General features: G+C 42.2%; 1 protein-coding gene across 5 annotated transcripts in view; it reads right to left on the bottom strand.

Annotated features, from left to right (window-relative positions):
- The window catches only part of SMYD3 (SET and MYND domain containing 3), a 740343-nt gene that overhangs the window by 134573 nt on the left and 584336 nt on the right, over positions 1-21434 (bottom strand). For all 5 annotated transcript variants that reach the window (XM_066381715.1, XM_066381725.1, XM_066381734.1 and 2 more), the window contains 2 exons: positions 2383-2450; positions 189-291 (listed from right to left, as the gene is read on the bottom strand). In XM_066381715.1, the coding sequence (XP_066237812.1) occupies positions 189-291; positions 2383-2450 (171 nt within the window). The remainder of the gene's footprint in view (positions 1-188; positions 292-2382; positions 2451-21434) is intronic.

Below are 21434 nucleotides of genomic sequence, written 5' to 3'. Positions count from 1 at the left end.
ATCCAGAAAAAAAGGTAATTTTTAAAAAGCCCATCTATAATCTGGGAGAAATAATGGTGGGTATGTCAGTTGCTGGGTTGGGGGTACTATGCATTTTCTCCGTGGCAGAAGGACAACAAAAGGCCATCCCTCAGGGCCACACTGAGAGGTTCTCTGATGGAAGAGGAGTGGGAACACGGGTTCCTTACCTCTTCTCCGGCTTCGACGTCCTGGATGGCGCGCAGCAAGAGGTGGGGCCCATTGAACACAATCGAGCAGTTGGGGTCACAGCTGTGATTGAGCAACGACATACTGGAGACAAGGACAAAAATAAAAAGAGGGATACCATCGTGGCTCGGCAGAGAGAGTCAAATATCTAAATTTAATGAATACAATGGGTACAAGACACTTCAGCTTGAGGGGAGGAGGGAACAAGGACAGGTAAGGCTGACAGTGCACAGGGATGGAGTCCTCTGGGGGCATCCACAGAAATGTCACCAGCCCTCTTCCTATGAACTGAAATGCTCCCCAAGACAAAGGATAATTGGGGATATTTATTAATAAAAACACTTCAGGGAAAAGAAAGAAAAACCAAAACATTTTCTGAATTCTTTTTTGGGGTGGGTAGGTATCTCATTAGATACCAGGCAGTAAGACAACTCGACATGAAGATAGGAAAAAACTGACTTGCAAAAAAATAATGTCTGAACAGATAACGGGATGCAGCAGTCATCACACAGCCGACACCTGCTGACCTTCCCCACACAGGACCTCAGTGGTCCCCAACCCCAGGGCCGCGGAACAGTACCGGTCCTCAGAGAAAGAATAAATAACTTACATTATTTCCGTTTTATTTATATTTAAGTCTGAACAATGTTTTATTTTTAAAAAATTACCAGATTCCCTCTGTTACATCCATCTAAGACTCACTCTTGACACTTGTCTCAGTCATGTGATATATTTATCCGTCCCACCCTAAAGGCCGGTCCGTGAAAATATTTTCTGACATTAAACCGGTCCGTGGCCCAAAAAAGGTTGGGGACCACTGACCTAGCTCCTTTGGAGGAGCAGAACCCTGCCTGGACCACCACAGCTACCATGAATAATAACTGGGAATGCTTTTTCTTAAAGATAAAGCTACCGTGATCTTGCTAACTGGATCCTGCTGCATCCTGGGACAGGCCCAGTAATTTTATCACCTTGCAGGTGCATTTTTTACCATCTGAGAAAGAGAATGGATCAAAGCTGCCTCCATATCTGATAAGTATTAGAATAACTGTAAGTGAGCCTGTTTAGCAAATTTAATCAACATGATAATCTTATGAAGGTCATTTTACAGATAAAGAAACTGATACATGGAAGTTCAGTGACTTGCCCAAGGACATGTAGCTAGTAAGTGGTGATGGACTTGAACCAGGTGGTCGGAACTCAGAGCACACATGCTGAACCAGTCTACGTCCCTGCTTTTGAGGAGCCACACCTACACAGCTGTCGGTCATGATGCTTATGAGATGGAAGAAAAGTGGAATTCTCAGACTCACAGTTAATTATAAAAAGACTGTATTTGTATCTAGACCCTGACGGTGTGTAAACAAAAGAAAACTAGCAGTGACTGGAGAACCTGTGGGAGGACAGTCTAGTCGCTCCAGTGACAAAGGCAGGCAGTCACTCCAGTGACAGCCAGTCTTCTGGCCTCCTGGAGCAATGGGGTTTGAATATGCTACACTAAAGATAAGATGAACCCACGTGCTGCTGTCCATTAAGACCAGTGAAATAATCAAGTATTCAGACTGGGAGGTGGGGAGTGAGACCAAGGCCAGGGTGAGGGGAGTAACCAACTTCATCCTGATGTAATGGTTCATTAGCCCCCACAACCCCCAACTTCTGACCCAAAGTTCCTGAAAACAAGAACTGAGGTCTGAGGTCTGCCTCTTTGTTATTCTATATCACTGCGATTTTCATCTCATGGCACACAAATTAATTACTGAAATTCTACAGTACACCAAAAGCTAGATTATGATTTTTGCCAATCTTACCAAAAAAAAAAAAAAAAAAGGTCTTTTGATTTATTTACACCAGACAGCTATTGTTGTCTTGGCTGTTGTCATTCTTTTTTTTTTTAATCTAAGGTAAAAGAGGTCAGTGCCCTGGCTAATAGTCAGGTATTGCATATTTTAAAAATCCTTGCGACACACCCCTTGAAAATCGTTGTCACTGCATATAACGTGGGGTTATAAAATTGTTTTGTTTAAACAACACTTTCCATTTTCTTGTAATTTATCATCAGGTTTCAAGCCTGGCCCTTGGAGTAGCTGCTGCCATAGCGTTCTCACGACCTCCACAAGGTGGGCTGGGTAGGAGTTAGGTTGCTTCTTCCAGTAAATGAAACCCTGTCTGCCATACCTAGGATATAGGCCAACGCCGACTTCCTGCATCTCTGCATTACAGATGGTGAACGAATTGCAGATCACCTGTAAAAACAAGGGGGGACAATCAGGATTACTGAAGTCACCTAAGAAACTTCACAGGCAAGAGAACAAAATTTTCAAAATAGAATGTAGGGGTCTTCTAGTAGCAGCTTTGGAAAGATCCAAGTCAAACCTTGGATGCTCTTTCATTTGCAAAGGAATATACCAGGACACACTTTCCTTAAGAGCATCAGATGGTGAACTACAGAAGTGCCAACACCCTGTGAAAATGTCAGGTGCAAACCAGCACAGGGCCTATGAATTTCAGTCTATGCCTACATCGTAAAGTTACGCATCCACGTAAAATGTTCATAGTTCAGAACACAATCTATTTTTCTGAGTAGACTCCTACCATGTCAGAGTTTCACTCAAACTGCCTGCAGTTTCCCAATGTCACTGTGTATCTGATGCGTAAGAGCAGTCTGTCACTTAGTCCCACAGAGTTGAAGTGCCCTGAGTGAGCTTCTGAGCCAAATGGTGACAGACCACCGTGAGCACAGGAAGTCGTTTAGACAAGCCAGGGCATTTGCCAGGCACAGGTAAGCCCTCACTGAGTATACAGCATGATCCTATTCCCTAGAAGGAGGTGGACAAAATAGATAAAACATGTAATCACTGTGCTCAAGGAACTTAAACCCATGGAAGGCCACACAACTGTTGAAAGAGCACTGGACTTTGAACCAGAAAATCTAGATCCTGGCCACACATCAATGCCTCAGGGCAGGGGTTGGGGATAGAGCAGTAAAGAAAAAAAATTCCCGCCTTCATGAAGCTTAAGGGTTAGCGGGGAAGACAGATAAAACTCAAGGACAGAAACATGTCATATGTGGATAAATGCTAAGGAAGGAAGGTAACGGGACAGAGGACAATGTGCTCAGTAAAGCTCTTTAGGAGGTGACATTTCAGAGACCTTAGGGACTGTGGAAATGAACATTTAGATATCCAGGGAATAAAAGTTCATATCAGGAGAAAAAGCAAGTGCAAAGGCCCTGTGGTGGGAATGTTCTTGGGTAAAGAGTAACAGCAGGAAGATGAGTGTGACTGAAGCAGAGTAGGTAGGAAGAGGAGGGGTAAGACCTGAGATCATTGAGGCAGCTAGATCATATAGGAGATTATAGCCACGTTTGGATTTTAGTTTTGAGTAACAGAAAGCCACAGGGTTGATTCTGAGCCAAGAAGTGAATGGATCTGATTTCTATTTTGAAAGGATCATGCTGGAGAGAATGGATTATAGAAAGATAAGGATGGCAGTAAAGGGAAGAGTTAGGTGGTCAGTGCAACAGCCCAGGCAAGAGAGGATAGTGGCTTAGATCCTGGTAGCAGTCAAAGTGGGGAGAAGTAGGTGGTAGCCAAGAGATTTATTGATGAACTGCATATGGGGAATAAAGAGTCAAGGCTAAAGTTTAAGACCTGAACCGAAGTCTGCAGTTGCCATTCACTGTACAGTTTTGCACAATTCTGAGAGAAATAATGCCACCTCGGTCTGTGGCTGTAGAGAGAAAATCCTTGGGGTCCGAGTCACAGACAGGAGGAGCAGCAGGAGGCTGGCCTACCAAGGTCAGACAGAACCCAAGGCTGCAGCTCCTGGTGCCCACAGCACAGACAGCAATCCCAAAACAGCAAACACACCCTCGTGCTCCTGCATCTTCCTTGCATTTGCTAAAGAAAATTATTTATTAAGTTTGTGGACAAATAAAAAACAGAAGAAAACTGAGAGAAAAAAAACGGTTTGCTGCAGAGTTGGGAGGAAATCCTACGGTTCTGTTGCAAAGTGGTGGTAAATTTTATTTTATTTTTGTATTTTTCCGAAGTTAGAAGCGGGAAGGCAGTCAGACTCCCACATGCACCCAACCATGATCCACCCGGCATGTCCACCAGGGGGCGATGCTCTGCCCATCTGGGGCATTGCTCCATTGTGGCCAGAGCCATTCTAGCACTTGAGGCAGAGGCCATGGAGCCAACCTCAGCACCCGGGCCAACTTTGCTCCAGTGGAGCCTTGACTGTGGGAGGGGAAGAGAGAGAGAGGAAGGAGAGGGAAAAAGGTGGAGCAGATGGGCGCTTCTCCTGTGTGTCCTGATGGGGAATCAAACCCAGGACTTCCACACACCAGGCCAATGCTCTATCGCTGAGCCAAATGGCCAGGGCCGAGTTGTGTTAAATTTGAAGAGGCTTATTAGACATCCAAGGCAAGACTGAGAAGGAGTAAGTGGAGTTCAGGGGAACATTTAGGGCTGGAGACATAAACTCAGGACAACATGGACCAAAGCCCATCAAGAAGAGAGTGGAAGAGGCCACTGTGGCCTTGAGGTGAACCAGTGATATAAATGGATGCTGACTGGTTATAAAGTTTCTGTAAAGGAAAAAGCAGCGACAATGAGTTTCTCTAAATCAGGTTTATATGAAAGGACGTCAAGTACATATAAGAAAGCGCCGAGTCCTCTGAGACTCCTGCCCTGCTCTAAAGAGCTTTTCTATGAGATCTTGTACAACCTATCATGATTTGGCATTCTTCTCCCACAAGTCTGATAAAACTGCAGTTTCAGATCAGGGACTAAATTGGCGTACGTACACATATTTTAAACATACACTGATTAAACTGCTTTAAGGGCATCCTTTTTATATTAAGTTGAAACAGTATACTGCCTATCCATATTTATATATAAAATGGGTGGTAAAAATATAGGACAAAAAAGTCTTGTGTTTTCTTTCGGAAACTTTAAACTTTTTAAAATGGGTACAATTTTTTGGGGGGAGGGATATGAATTCTAATGCATATTTTTGAAATATAATCAGTTATTCACATGATGCCATCCACCAAAGAAAACCAGGTCAAAGAGATCTCACGTGCTAACTTTCGAATCCAATGAAAATTGAAAATGCTTTTCTGTCCTGTGAAGCAAAGTAAAGGTTTTTCTAATAAAACGGGTATTCTGATGGAGTTTTTATTTTTTATTTATTTTTATTTATTTATCTTTTTTCTGTATTTTTCTGAAGCCGGAAACGGGGAGAGACAGTCAGACAGACTCCCGCATGTGCCCGACCGGGATCCACCCGGCACACCCACCAGGGGGCGATGCTCTGCCCCTCCAGGGCGTTGCTCCGTTGCAACCAGAGCCACTCCAGCGCCTGGGGCAGAGGCCGAGGAGCCATCCCCAGTGCCCGGGCCATCTCCGCTCCAGTGGAGCCTTGGCTGCAGGAGGGGAAGAGAGAGACAGAGAGGAAGGAGAGGGGGAGGGGTGGAGAAGCAGATGGGTGCCTCTCCTGTGTGCCCTGGCTGGGAATCGAACCTGGGACTTCTGCATGCCAGGCCGATGCTCTACCACTGAGCCAACCGGCCAGGGCTCTGATGGAGTTTTTAAAAAGAAAGCGTGAACGAGGGAAACGTCGACTTCGCGGTCTCCTGCTCCAGGAATCGTGGCCCCAACCCCTAGACTTGGCAGGCCTTTTCCTTTTTTTGTCAGCTGCATGTATCACACTGGCCACTGTTAGATATTTACTTGACATGAGACACCACTGTACTGTGAAATACTCAGAAGGCAGTGATAGTATTACCATTGTGTTCCCATGTCCACCACAGTGCCCCGTACACAAAAGAGACTGAGACACCTTTTTCCTGCTAGATGGATGGTTGCGTGGGTGTGGTCTTCAGCAAGCCCAGAGGGTCATTATCCAGAACAGGACCAGAGAAGATGCCAGAAACAAAACCTAGGTACTGTGTAGGCATGGAAAAGAGATGGATGTAGTTCTGTGCCATGAAAAGGAGTGAGTAGAAGTTAACCTACCATCTCTCTTGTCCTTAGGCATCCAATCTTTGTATGTCCCTGCTCATACCTCTGTCTATCCTTTCTCTCCATTCTAGTTCAATTTCTGTTTCATCCTTTTTCCCATCCATCCAATGGGTGGAATGACAACTTTATCCATCACATGAACACGGACTAGTTTGATTCTCTGCTTAAAATTCTCAGAGCCTTATATGTTAGACACAAAATAATTATTTATAAATGAATGATAGTCCTTACATGCTTCTCCTTCCCTTCTGTTTCTCTCGCATCTTGTCCTTTTATTCTTCAATTTCTTTCCTTTCCTTTTCCTATTTTCATTATCAAACTGCCACCCTCATCTCTCATTCTGCCCCACACCACAATTGTGAATAGGATGTTTTCCAGTTTTATTTCACAAATACTAAACAAGTTCTGCATTAGTATTACTCTGAGAGAAGTTACGTGCCAGTGTTACTGAGCTAGTGAATAAAAAGTTTAATTTTTTGTCTACTCGCACTTTCATTAAAAATATTGGTTCCATTCAGCACTAGCTAAGAAAACTGTTACAGGAAATATTTTTGGCATATAGCTAATAGCAAGGGTGGATATGAGGTAGCTCTTAGGTTTTTTCTTTTTTAAATGAAAGAATGGGTAGATGATACATCCGTATGTGCTCAAGTGAAAATATGAAAAGAAGTGCTCTTTATGCCAAGAAATAAAAGAATGGAAATACCACCCAGAAATATAAGTTTAAACATCTTTCAAACTATTGTCTTTGTGTAAACAATTTTCCTAGAAAGTTGCACAAGTTACCAGTCAATGAATGCATACTTCACACAAAGATGTATCTAGAGGGCATATTAATGGGATGACAGTATGCCCCTTGTTTTACTTTCCATGCTTTTGGTTACCCATGGTCAACTGCAATCCAAAAATATTAAATAAAAAATTCCAGAAATAATTTACATTTTAAATCACACACCTTCCTGTTCTATCCCACCCAAGACATGAACCATTTCATTGTCCAGCACCTCCACAGTGCATATACTACCCATCCACTAGTCACTTAGTAGACATCTTGGTTATTAGATGGACCATCCAGGTATCAGTGCTTGTGTTCAAGTCACCTTTGGCCCCAGAGTGCAAGAATAGTGATGCTGGCAATTGTAATATGCCACAGAGAAGTCATAAGCGCTTCTTTTAAGGGAAAAGGTGAAAGTTCTTGACTTACTAAGGAAAAGAAAAAAATAATCATGCTGTGGTTGCTAAGACCTAGAGTGGGACTGATTCTTCTATCCATTAAATTGTGAAAGGGACAAAGAAATCTATACTAGTTTTGCTATTGCACCTCAAACTGCAAAAGTTATGCTCACAGAGTGTGATAAGTTCCTAGTTAAGATGAAAGATATTAAACAGTATCATAAATATAACTGTATAGGAAACATAGTATAACAGGATTTGGCATGGTCCGTGGTTTCGGGCAGCCACTGGGGGTCCTGGAGTCTAACCACTGTGGATAATGGGAGACTACTGTATTTCAATTAAAAAAAAAATTTCTTTCTAAAAACTGAGTTTGAGTATTACTTTAAAAATATTTCCCATAAAATTATATTAAAAAGTTATTTTTACTCTTCATAATTTTTCTTTTGAGATAATCAAAAGCCTTTATAACATTGTACCTTTTCTAGATGATACAAATCTAGTGAACTAGTACAAGTGGTCACTGAACCTCTCTATTTTGTAAAAACAACTAAAGTCTTTAAAAAATATATTCTATGAACCAATTCTTATGTCATTCAGTTCAGCTTCTAGATCCAGACCTGATACTTGTGTCCAAGGTTACAAATTCTCCTGTAGTGATTAATATCAACACCCAAAGGGAATACCTCAGAGTCTTATTTTTATATCTGTGTTTAAATTGCACATTTTTCTTGAATTTTCTGAACTAGAAGACTTTTATTATAGCAGTAGATAAATTGAGACACAAGGGATAAATCATCTCCATACTGTTACCTTTTAATGGTGAAATTGAACAACCATAAGAAAACTTACAACCCATTCAGAACAGCAAAAGTCTATACCAGTGTTTCCCAACCTTTTTTGTGCCATGCCCCACCTTAACCTTTCTAAAATTTTTATGTCCCCCCCCATGTAACATACATAATTTTTAACATTAAAAAATTGATTTGTTCACTTAATAAACAGAAATGATAGGTCCTAGGAAGAAATCACTATGAAATTGTTAACAAAACACAGTAAGTAAAATTTCAAAACATATAATGAAAAACAGAAATTTAAATTCCAAATAATTTTAATACAGATTTTTCTATATTAATTTATTATTTTAATTTAGTGTGATCCTTGCGCTTGATGTTGCTGCACAGAGATTTTATATTAGGTTCCAATTTGGTTAGCTTTAGTCTCAAGTCTCCACGTTGTGTTATATCCAGCCGATTTCTTTTTTTTACCAGTAAATCATTTACAGCACTAAATCCACATTCAGCTAAAAATGAAGATGGAAACGGTAGCAATAGTTTTCTTGCACATTTGGTTGAATTTGGGTATTTGATTTCTGTTTCCTCACAAAGCCATGCCATCGCTCCTTTGATATTAAATAAAGCTTTAACTGACTCATCATTTTGCAATTCTGCGAGTTCTTCTTGATACTGCATATTTGATATATCAGACAAATCCACTAACATTGGCTGCATCATCCATGTTGGGAAACCAATTTGTTTTAAATCAGAAAATCTTTCTTTTAAATCAGCCGATAGAATATTCAAATGATTGACAATAACAAGTAAAGCTGTATCAGTTACTTCACATTTTTGGAGCCAATGAAACTGTTTAAAGTTTTTGTTGTTAATATGTTTCTGACATAACTCAATATTGGTAATGAAACCAAATATCTTTGCTTTTGCATCGACAAGAGTTTTATTTGTTCCTTGAAGTTGCTTATTAAATATATTTAGTTTTTCAAAGATATCGGCTAAATAACTCACAAATGCTTTACCATCTATTGTTAACAGATACTTCATTTCAGGTTTGTCACTTAAAAAATCACTAAGAGTATCAAACAGTTCCATAAATCTTTTCAAACAGTTTCCTTTAGATAGCCATCTTACTTCAGTATGAAGTAAAAGTCTCACATGGTCTTCATTTTGTTCTTCACAAAATAGCTTGAAAAGACGCTCACATTTGGCACTAGCTTTAGTAGCATTAACACACTTTATTACTGTATGTAATACTTCATTCAGAACAGGCGAGATGTTTTTAGCTACCAAGTTTTCCCTATGAATAACACAATGCACAAGAATCATTTCTGGATTCGCATTTTCATCAATTTTAAGCAGCCATTTTTCTTGCCCATCATATTGGGAGCACCATCTGCAGCACAAGATGTTATATTTTTCATTGGTATATCATTGACATCTAAGTAGTTTTTTAGCTTATTATATATATCTTTGGAGGTAGTGGTGCTTTCTAATCTTCTACAGAACAACATTTCTTCAGCAAAATGTCCTTTATCAATATATCTTACGTAAGTTATCAATACTGCCTCACTGTCTCTCCAAGTTGATTCATCCATTTGCAAGGAGAATTTTCTTGTTTTCAGCTTTTCAATAAGTTGTTTTTCAATATCCTCGCTCATTTCGTCTATTCTTCTGCTAACAGAATTGTTACTGAGTGGCATAGCTTTTACATCTTTGTCATCTTTTTCAAGAACCGTTTTAAGAAATGCTGATATTGATGGTTTTATTAAATTCTCTCCTTTAGTGTGATTTTCTCCAGTTTTAGTGATGAATAAAGAAATTTGATAACTAGCCTCAAGAACATGATTATTAGTTGAAGTTTGAGCAGTAAATAGAGACTTTAATGTTGTTCTTTTTTCAAAATTTTTCTTTAAAGTTTTAAAGTAACTCAAATCTGAATTAATATGAGCACTATGTTTCGCCATCAAATGCGCCTCAAGGTGACCTCGTTTCATTGATTCGTTGGTCAAGTATTGCTGGCATAAAAGACAAAAAGGAATCTGCTCATCGTGAACAGTGGGTATGAACCCAAATTTTAAATATTCCTCCAAATATTAACAAGTTTTTTTTCTTGCTTGCACCACTCATTTTACTATGGGCTATAATAAAAATAAGATCAATTAAAAACTAATATTAAAATATGTGTTAAAATATATTCAATGTGACATAGAGTAAACGTATACTAAAAATTCATATTTATTTAAATGTATATAACACATTTACTACACTACCACCGCAAATCAAAAGGTATCCATATTTTTTCCACTTGACAAAATTTTCTGGAAAGTTATGCTTCTAAAACTAAAATTGTCGTGCATGCACTATTATAGTCCCAATAATATTTATAAAATATTAGTGCTTTCTAGCCCCGATGCAAGAAGTACTTAATAAAGAGCCTAATATTGATAAAAATAAATCAAATACTTACCAATTATATCTATACAATATATATATGTATATTTATTAAATCAACGAGCTTTTACAACAGTTTTGACTGGCACTTATTTCAAATTAACACCAACTGAATGATGTGAAACACTACAGAAGTTGCGATGGGCCAATTAGGTGAGAATAACTGCGTTGTTTAGTGAGTTTTTAAAACGTCCGGGTTCCCCGCGGCAGATGGCACGCTCCACGGTGAACCAAGGACGAAGTTTACTTGACGACGCCAATCACCCAGTTGATATTTTGGTCTCGTCAAACGAAATTATACTTAATTATTATTTACCGCAATTATTTAAGAATTGCATTTTTTGTTAAATTTGGCACCAATATCTAGCATTGCATTTAAATGGCCTGGGGTGAAAGAGTTAAAGTCGTGTCGAGTCCATTTTCGAATTGCCCCCCTGTGGGGCGTGGGCCCCACGTTGGGAAACACCGGTCTATACCATCACAGAAGAGGTCATCCATTTCCTGTCCCCCTGCCCTAATTACTGATTTTTACAAAGAACTTGGTCTGTGTCTGTGTGCAAGCAGCTTTAGCTGGCTTCTAACCTACTTCAAAGAATGCTTTTTATTTAAGTGCATACATACATATATATTAACACAAATAAGAGGGAACTCAGATTTTAAACATAACTATAAAGTTTCCTCAAAGACCATCTCCATCTCCTTTATAATTTCCCTATTTAAAGCATAAGTTGAATGTTTGGGATACTTTGGATATAGAGAGTTTATGAATTAGAGGGACTGAAGGTAATTTCTCAAAAGGGAACGTACTGCATTTAGCTTCACTACGCTCTGTGGTGGAAGGAAGCAGTGAGAGTTGGCAGGTATGAAAACCAAGAGAAGAGGTTTCCATATAAAATAACTGCCCTCTTCCAATGCTCCTACAACTAACAACGCTCTAGCTTTAAAAGCATAGTACATATTATAGTCAGGGTATAGTACTCTCCTCTCATGGAATATGACATTTTATTAAACACGGAATTGTTTTTCCAGAATCTTCTCATAAACCGTAAGAGAGTCAAAATTTTATTTCCTGGTCCTACCTATTGTCATGGCAAATATTCATCCACCTCATGACTCAAATCAGGCCTCTCCTAATATCCAATTGCCTCCTCTGCATCCTCGGTTATGATCTTTCTTAGCCCTGAAGACAAAGGTTTCGGAATCTCCAGACCAGAACAACAACGGAAGGAAGGTCAGCTCAGAGTCAAGAGGCAGCATTTCCCAAGTGACAAAATCACAAATCCCAGGATTTGCACAAGTATTTCTAAAAGGTTCACAACAGTAAAGGATGGTTATGGTGTCCGTTTCCACTTCAATTTAAAAAAAAAATCAAATAAAGCAATTACTGCATTTCCCCTTTACAGAAAGTAGCCAGAGAGCTTCCATGTTGTATCAGTAAGCAGGCTGGAAGGGGGGGTGGGAACCAGAGACTGAGCTCCCCACTAGCTTTGTGGTGGTCTGACATTATAGAGGTTTCCAGCTTTGCTCTGTCAGATGCTATTTCATTTGCAAACCTAACGAACCACTGGTTAAAGACAGCAAGGAAGGATGTTGGAAAATAAGGTAAAGAGGAACATAAAAGTGATAATTCTGTAAATTTGACTCAAGATGCTCCATATAATGATGTTTGGTTGAAATTCTAACATTGGCCCTGGCCGGTTGGCTCAGCGGTAGAGCGTCGGCCTGGCGTGCGGGGGACCCAGGTTCGATTCCCGGCCAGGGCACATAGGAGAAGCGCCCATTTGCTTCTCCAACCCCTCCCTCCTTCCTCTCTGTCTCTTTCTTCCCCTCCCGCAGCCGAGGCTCCATTGGAGCAAAGATGGTCCGGGCGCTGGGGATGGCTCCTTGGCCTCTGCCCCAGGTGCTAGAGTGGCTCTGGTCGCGGCAGAGCGACGCCCCGGAGGGGCAGAGCATCGCCCCCTGGTGGGCAGAGCGTCGCCCCTGGTGGGCGTGCCAGGTGGATCCTGGTCGGGCGCATGCGGGAGTCTGTCTGACTGTCTCTCCCCGTTTCCAGCTTCGGAAAAATACAAAAAAAAAAAAAAGAAATTCTAACATTGCACCTCAAAACATCTCTAGTATTTAGAAAATGTTAGAAAGAGAACATATAATGAGCACGTAATCTTATTTTTAGCAGATGGCATAGAAACTTTGAGGTCTCCACTGTATTATTTGAAATGTGTTTGCACCTCGCCACCTAAAACCTCTCTTAGCTCGTCACCTAGAAACACAACGCAAACATTATAAAAATCTAAGCTAGCCTGTTTCTAAACAGTAAACCATAAGAATGGTAAACACCAGGTCATGAAAACCAGCTGCTGTCTGAGGCCCAAACCAGAAATATTAATTTAAAAATAATACTGGGGTTTTTCTTCTTTCTTCTGTTTTGGGTAGGGAGGTAGGGTACAGGCAGTCCCTGGATTATGAACAAGTCAGGTTCCGTAGGTGTGTTCTTAAGCTGAATTTGTATGTAAGTTGGAACAGGTACATTTACCTATTAAATGCAATTTAGACAAATGTTTGTTTTAACATAGTATTTATTTTTACCTTTCTGGGCATAAAAAATACTTAAAAATTTTCAAAACTACAGAACCTATCTCATTCATAAACCAGGGACTGCCTGTACAAAGCTAACTTAAAGCAAACTAAACCATGAACACAACTTGTTAAATAGGAATTTTTTTTTTTTTTTTTTGGTATTTTTCTGAAGCTGGAAATGGGGAGAGACAGTCAGACAGACTCCCACATGCGCCCGACCTGGATCCACCCGGACGCCCACCAGAGGCGACACTCTGCCCACCAGGGGGCGATGCTCTGCCCCTCCGGGGCATCGCTCTGTTGCGACCAGAGCCACTCTAGCGCCTGGGGCAGAGGTCAAGGAGCCATCCCCAGCGCCCGGCCATCTTTGCTCCAATGGAGCCTTGGCTGCGGGAGGGGAAGAGAGAGAGAGAGGAAGGAGAGGGGGAGGGGTGGAGAAGCAGATGGGCGCTTCTCCTATGTGCCCTGGCTGGGAATCGAACCCGGGACCCCTAAACGCCAGGCCGATGCTCTACCACTGAGCCAACCGGCCAGGGCTAAATAGAAAAAATTTTAATCTCTCTTTATATTATATGAATATTATATAAAATTTTGCAAAAGTACTTTATAATACAAAGTAAAAAAAATTCAAAGAAAGAATCTTACATAAGAAGACTTCTTTGTCCATCCCATTTCACAAGACACTTGGAACTGTGTCCTCTAGATCTCGGTACACCCCAGTACAGTCTGTCCCCAGAAATGTAACCGTGTCTGTCATATTTCAAGCTGTGGTCACAAACAATGAACACTAGACATACAAAGTTCTCAACAATGACTTGTCAAAGCTAAAATCAGTATCAAGGCCAATATCATAAGTGAGGGAACAGCAATCATAAAATTGTGCTTCTTATTTTATATTTTTCCCAAAGTCAAATGGCCAAATGTTAGCAAAGAAGGACTCACAGAATGAAGCCAAAGATAACATGCTTGCTTGCTAAAACCCACCCCCATTTTCATGTAAGGGCTTTTCTCACAGCTGAACTTATTGTAGCTTGCACAGTCATCCTTGATAATAGAAAGCAAAACAGGGAGGATGATCACAAATCCACCCATTGTCCTTTCCCTGACTATATTACCTGGCAATTCATCTCTTTATAAGTCATCTGATGGAAAAAACAATGTCGTCAAACATGTATCAAAATGTAAAGCTCTGTAACACCATTCCCATTGCTGAGTTTTCGTCTCACATCCTGAGGCTCAGACATACTATGATATTTTTAAATACTGTAATTTATTACAGGATATTGTTGCATGTTTCCCTAGCTCTGCCATTAGTCTTTTCTCTAATTTCATCTAGTCATGCTCCTATCCAAAAAGTTTATTGTCACAATGAACTTAACTCTCTCCCCTAGGTCACAGTTAAAGATTCTTTTATTCAGCTCACATCTCCAAAAATGTTCTTTGGTTTCATTATTCTTTTTCCATGTAACTGGAACCAACATACCCCCTGGACGGTACCAGTATTCTTCACTATACTCTCTCTGTTCCAGAATTAAATTCCTAGATGGAGTACGTTAGGTGGTGCGCACCCTTGACAAAGGCTGAACTCAACAGAGTGTGGCTCAGTCATCTACATTTTTCCATCAAGTTCATGGAGAAAAGAAAGCGATGGGAGAATGTTCCATGTGCAAGACAAAACTGAACACGAACCAACTGCTTCACGTAATCCGCAAATGAAAGAAATTCAAGAGTGAGCTGAGGTCACTCTCACCATGTAGAAATGGAGGTGAACATTTTTCCAGGAGAAATTCTGGCAGGCAACGGTTTGTCACACTGATCACACTTGACACTTCAGGGAGCAAAACCCCAGAAGCCTGAGTTTCCCATTCGAGCAGGTCAAGTGTGCATGAGTCATCCCCCAGCCGCATGGGCCCGACGCGGGTGTTTTGGGGACTAGTGTGGAGCTGTTTCTGGCAGCCGGTGGCAGTAGATGGAGTCCTCAGTGGGTCAATCCTTCTCTGGCTGCCCATGTCGGCCCAATCCCCGGATACTGCCTGATGACCCATGTGGGCGGGGGTCAGGGAGGAAGGAACTAGAGAAAGAATGGTCAGACTGGACAGAGTTACAACTGAGTATACAGGCCAGAGGCTCCAGGAAATTAGGCTCTGAGGTTAGCCAGTCCCTCTTGGAATCTCTCCATGTGTGTTCCTTTATGTTCAGAAATACACAAGGAAGTAAAAGAACAGAAATCATGGCTACATGGCTTCATTCTGACCCCACTCCCCCCACCCCTGCCCCGATGAAGCCCCTCCCCCAGGGATGTTCGCCCTGAGCCCGACCCACTTCCTCCAGCCATGCTTAGAAACACAGACACACAGAACGCACTGCTGGGATTTCAATGCGAGGGCGCAATTTGATTATCTTGTCCTGATACCATTTTTAAATTAATCACCACAATGAATCCCTATGTGGTTACTATCCACAGCCTCTGCTCTGAATAGATTTCCGAGTTGGAGACTATAAATCTCCAGCACACTGCCCCTGCTCCACTCCAGTGGAGACCCATCGAGATTTGTGAGGGAGCTCCCCTCACCCTGTTCAGAGTTCATCAGATGTGAAGAGAGGAAGAAATTAGTAAAAGTAGATTAAATGTATTTATTTTTTTGTAACGTGCCTTGCTAAAAGTAAACTTGAACAAACTCTTCTTAGCCAGCTGACAGGACTGCTGAGTAAGGAAGCAATACAGGTGCATGGTTTTTACACAGACAAGCGCTGGCCTGGGAGAGAGGCCAAGTTTGAATGTGGTCCTGACAGAACCTTCAACCCTCTTCTCTGGTGCCCTCTGAATTCTCCACTGATCACACCTTCATGTCTCTGCAGGTTGGGCTAGTCCTCTGCCTAGAACACCCCTGCCCTTCTAACCTACTGAACTCACACTAACCCCATGAGGTCCAGCTCAAAAGTCTTCTCTCGTGGGCAGCCTTGAACTTGCCCAGCTGGGGGAGGGAAGCACTTTGGCTTGTGGCCCTATAGTACTTGTCCACACCTCCACTCCTATGTTCAGGTATTTCTTTACACTTGAGTTCCAAGAGAGCAGAAATTCTATTTTATTCTTTTTCCCATACCCTGGCTCCAACTGGTCTGACATACTGAGTATGTTCAAGATATGTTTGCTGAATAAATGAATACAGACGGAATCTATTTCATATCAGTGACTTTGTTAGCCTTTGTGACTTCTACATAGAATTGTTAACAAAGGCAGCCATCATTATGCAGCAAAAAATAAATAAAGTTCTCTTACTGTTCTCTTTTTCCCTTTCTCTCCCTCCCCTCTCTATTCCTTCCCACAACAAAGACTCATTCAGGGATCCCCAGACCCGGTCTGGAGCTAGACAAAGGTATAAGGTGACAATTCTGCTCTCAATGACTGGGACCAGCAGGGGTGCAAGCTGTATTAGCCAATAAATCGCATGCAAGCTGTCCTAGCGGCCAGCAGAGGGCCGTTGGCTCAGCTGGGGCAGGTCAGGGAAGGCCTCTGAAGAGGGGACACCAAAGGCGGTGCCTGGAATCTGGAATCACAAGTTTAACTCAACTTTTTATTTGGTATGTGTCACAGTGGGAAAATAACTTAATGACAGACTCTAAAAATGTGCTTCCTTAGATTGAAGAAAACCGGCATATATTTAATACCTATACCAGGGGTCTCAAACTCAACTCAGCATGTGGGTCGCAGAGCAAGATCACAGCCATTCCGCGGGCCGCACTAGGTCTACAAAAGGCAACTGTTACGCAACACTTTTCTCACTGCAGTTGAAAACAAAAAAAAAAATCAGTACAACAAGCACAATCGTACATGCAGTTTACTCAGTGTCACAAAACGACCAGAAACTGTAGTTCACATCACAACTGCTGTTAACTAAGCTAATATCTAGCTAGGATGCTAGAGAAATGAAAAATACAAGTAGGACCCTAGGCTTACTTAATTTTATCCAAAATATTTTGAACTTCGTGGATTAGTCTGCGGGCCGCACAAAATTGTTCGGCGGGCCGCATGCGGCCCGCGGGCCGCGAGTTTGAGACCCCTGACCTATACGGACCACTCTGACTTTCAAAAGTTGAAGGTGGTGACATCTAATAATAGCAGACATTACAAAACTCAACACTGAGAATTAAAAGGAACAGGAACATAGGGTTTAGCCACAGCACGTGGAACAAAATACCCACCTCATTTCTTCTTTGGTTTATATAAGGCTTCCAAGCCATAAAAACATGTCCTGTTCCCATTTCACATTATTGGAAGTAGAGAGAAGGAAAAAAAAAAAAGCATAGTAATATTAAAGACTGAAACACCACAATTTAATTTTTTTCTTCTTAAACACAGAGAGGAGACACAGGAAGGGTTCAAAGCAAGCAACAGTGAACCTGAAGAGTCACTGCATGAGTAGAGATGATCTTGGGATGCAGAGAACCCACCTGCCCTTGAAGCTTTCCTCTGGGTCCTGGCCGGTTGGCTCAGTGGTAGGGCGTCAGCCCTGTGTGTGGATGTCCTGGGTTTGATTCCCGGTCAGGGTACACAGGAGAAGCGCCCATCTGCTTCTCCACCTCTCCCGCTTTTCTGTCTGTCTCTCTCTCTCTCTTTCTCCTCCCCTCCTACAGTCATGGCTTGATTGGAGCAAGTTGGCCCTAGGCACTGAGGATGGCTCCCCCTTGGGTGCTAAGAGCTCGGTTGCTGAGCAATGGAGCAACGCCCCAGGTGGGCAGACATTGCCCCCTAGGGGGCTTGCCGGGTGGATCCTAGTTAGGGCACATGCAAGAGTCTGTCTCTGCCTCCCCTTCTCTTACTGAATTTAAAAAAAAAAAAAGCTTTCCTCTGCCACTTGCTGAAGTCACCTGAAAAAATCATGCCACAAAACCCGTCTTCCAGCAAAGCCAAGCCCTCACCATCCCCCAAACGCACTGCCCGAGAGAGGAACACCAGTTGCATCTGTGGGCTATATTTTGTTTTGCTCCTCATTCGTTTTATCTCCTAGTCCTCTAGCCGCTCACACGGGGCTGTTAGTACAGTATTGTCATTTTAAGGACGAGGAAAGGAAGTCTAGGAGAAATCAATGCAAGATCCTAAGCAGGGGTCTCAAACTCGCGGCCCGCGGGTCGCATGCGGCCCGCCGAACAATTTTGTACTGATTTTTTTTGGTTTTCAACTGCAGTGAGAAAAGTGTTGCGTAACAGTTGCCTTTTGTAGACCGAGTGCGGCCCGCTGAACAGCTGTGATCTTGCTCTGCGGCCCACATGCTGAGTTGAGTTTGAGACCCCTGTAAGGTTACATGTTCACCTGCTCTCCCATATTAGCGAAATATAGTTTGTCAAAATAACCTTCTTTGCCAGAAACTTGGTCCTGAAGGAGACAAAGGATGGATCTGGAGGGGGGTCAGGTGAAAGGCAAGATCAGGAACATAGTGATGGACTCGGGCCTTCATAAATAGATTTATTCATTCCTTCACTGAGGGCCTGATACACACCAGGCTCAGTGCTGGACACCAGGAGGGAAGGAGGAAAAACAGACTCTTTTACCACGTCGCCTAGTGATCCAAGTGAAACGAGAACGTGAGAAACGTCATGCTTCTTTCTAAATCTGACGAATGTTAGCCTTCCTTGGCCAAAGATGGTTTTCCTGATGATCGGCCATATTTCTCTGTAAGTCACTCTGTCAAACTCCAGGTTGCGATGATGCAGGGCAGCACTTTAATCTGCCAGATCAATTCAGAAGCTCTGAATCCGCTGCTCCTCCACGGCCCTGGGGCCCGCCGGCCCGCACTCCCTGATCATCCACACAAAGGATGGCTGGGGTTCCTGAAGACCAGCTGGGAGACTCAGAGCAACACGGTGGCCTTTGAGTTTCCCACTCCCTCACTGTCTAACTGCAGCCAGCCACCATTATCAAATTGGCAACACAAAGAGAGGGGTATCCTGTCCTCCATGCAGGCTGGAAAGATAAACCACCCATGGAATAGCAGAAGAGCGAGGGACCAAAGGGAGAGAGAGAAGATGAAGCTCGGACGCTTCGTCCTGGGAGTGCCACAGTATCTGCAGGCGCTCAGACAGGGATGGTTGAGCCAGAACTACAAAGCACCTTCCCTCACACCCCAGCCCTCCTCCCATCACCCCCAAAATAAACGTGATTGTTTTCTCTTGTTCTGTCAATGCCTTCTGCACTACCACTTGATCACATTTAGAATATCAGGGAATTGATGTTTTCATGGGAGGTAAAGTGTACTAAATTATGTACGTGCCTCGATTTCTACACTGTTAGCCAATTCATTTTGTTTAGGAAAAGCCCAGAAATAAAAGGCCAGAATTTAAAAGACAGCTATGAGCCATCTAAGTTATGAATATTAAATGATAATACATGTAGGCCTTGGCCTGGCCTCTGGCACACAGGAAGCTTAGTGACTAGTAGTAAAATCATCATTACTATTACCACAGTTCATCAAGTATAAGGCACAAACAGTAAGTATTAAGGTGCACCACTGTTACGTAACACTAAAAGAAACCGTTAACAAACTGGGTCAGGCTCTCAGCTGTAAAACAGGTTCCAATTTCAGAGATGCAAAATTGTGAAAAAAATATGCACTTTGTAGTTAATGAGATATCATATCACCATGGATACCTCCAGGTTCCTGGAAGAACCTAAGTCAAGATCGACATAAATTGAACCTGAGTTCAGGACATTATGTCACCACAGGCACATTAGGCCCTGAGCTTCAGGCAACCCCTCTGTCTCTTAAAACAGGTCAGCTTGTCCTCCTTGACTGCTGGCATTCGCCCTCACTCTAAGATCTTTGTTTTCATGCTCTGAATCAGTTGTCATAAGAACAGGCTACCCTAAGTCACTCAAAACCCCAAATTCAACCCTGATTGAATGAGAAATACACTGCTGTGCCAAGTCAATGGCCCTGCCAAATTTGGCTATACTCTGGAGGTGACTTAATGCACATAAATGTTCCCAACATCTTCTTTCAATACTGAGTTAAGCAGTGTAATTTCCCTTGGAATGGAATTTAAATTACTTTAAAACCAAGTTCACATTACTTTTTCCCACCTACCACATGGCCCTCTCAAAATAACCAAGGAGGGCAGTTTGGGTAGAAAAGCTGCAAATGGAATGCAGTGTAATTTATTAGTATGACAAATTGTACAGATAGGCACTAAATGTTCTGAAATCTTAGTTGGATATTTCTCATTAAGAGCGCTGGCCTTTAAGACTACTTATCATATAAGGAAACTAAACAAAGATATTATAAACATATACAAAAACTATACAACTAAAGAAACTCTGGGGGTAGGGGTCACACTATTTCTGCATCACCGTTATAATGTGTAATGCCAAAGAGTGGGCAATCTTCTAAATCCCAGCCAGGGTCCTTGGTGGCCCAGAGCCCCCTGCAGTCCTTGGGTTATATAAATATCTAACAGTCAATTACCCACTCAGTGATCATCACTTTATCATAGTGCACACATACTTTCCAAATTTTTTGTGTTTGTGTGTGAGAGACAGAGAGAGGGGCAGATAGGGACAGACAGACAGAAAGGGAGAGAGATGAGAAGCATCAATTCTTCATTGTGGCACCTTAGTTGTTCATGAATTGCTTTCTCCTATGTGCCTTGACTGGGGGGCTACAGCAGACCGAGAGACCCCTTGCTCAAGCCAGTGACCTTGGGCTCAAGCTAGTGAGCTGTGCTCAAACCAAATGAGCCCACACTCAAAGATGGTGACCTCGAGGTTTCAAACCTGGGTCCTTCACATTCCAGGCCGATGCTCTATGCACTGCGCCACCACCTGGTCAGGCTCCAGATTTTTAAAAAAACTATTTTTCATGACTATAGACAAGTCCTAATGATTAAAAGTCAGATTATGCTGCCTGTGATCTGGACATTAAAACTCCCCTCTCCCTGTCCTTTATAATGACTGCTCTCAATAATGCCTGCATGAAAAAGAAACCTCTGCACTTCCTGATTAGTGAGACTCAACAGTCACCCTACTGCTCACCATCACAAAGTTTTCCTTTTCGTGGGTCACACACAGGTTTAGCTATTGTTAAATTCCAAATGCTTCTCTTTGCTGCCAGTTTCATTTTGCTCATCCTCTGTCCTTACTTCCCCAGCATCTAAATGCAAAACATAACATACTCGCTAAAGGAATCAGATTTTGATCAATACAGCGAGCATC

Source organism: Saccopteryx leptura, chromosome 1 (assembly GCF_036850995.1).
Source record: "Saccopteryx leptura isolate mSacLep1 chromosome 1, mSacLep1_pri_phased_curated, whole genome shotgun sequence".
NCBI classification, from domain to species: Eukaryota; Metazoa; Chordata; class Mammalia; order Chiroptera; family Emballonuridae; genus Saccopteryx; species Saccopteryx leptura.
The sequence above is the reverse complement of the archived record's forward strand: the minus strand, read 5'-3'. Positions and strand labels throughout refer to the sequence as shown.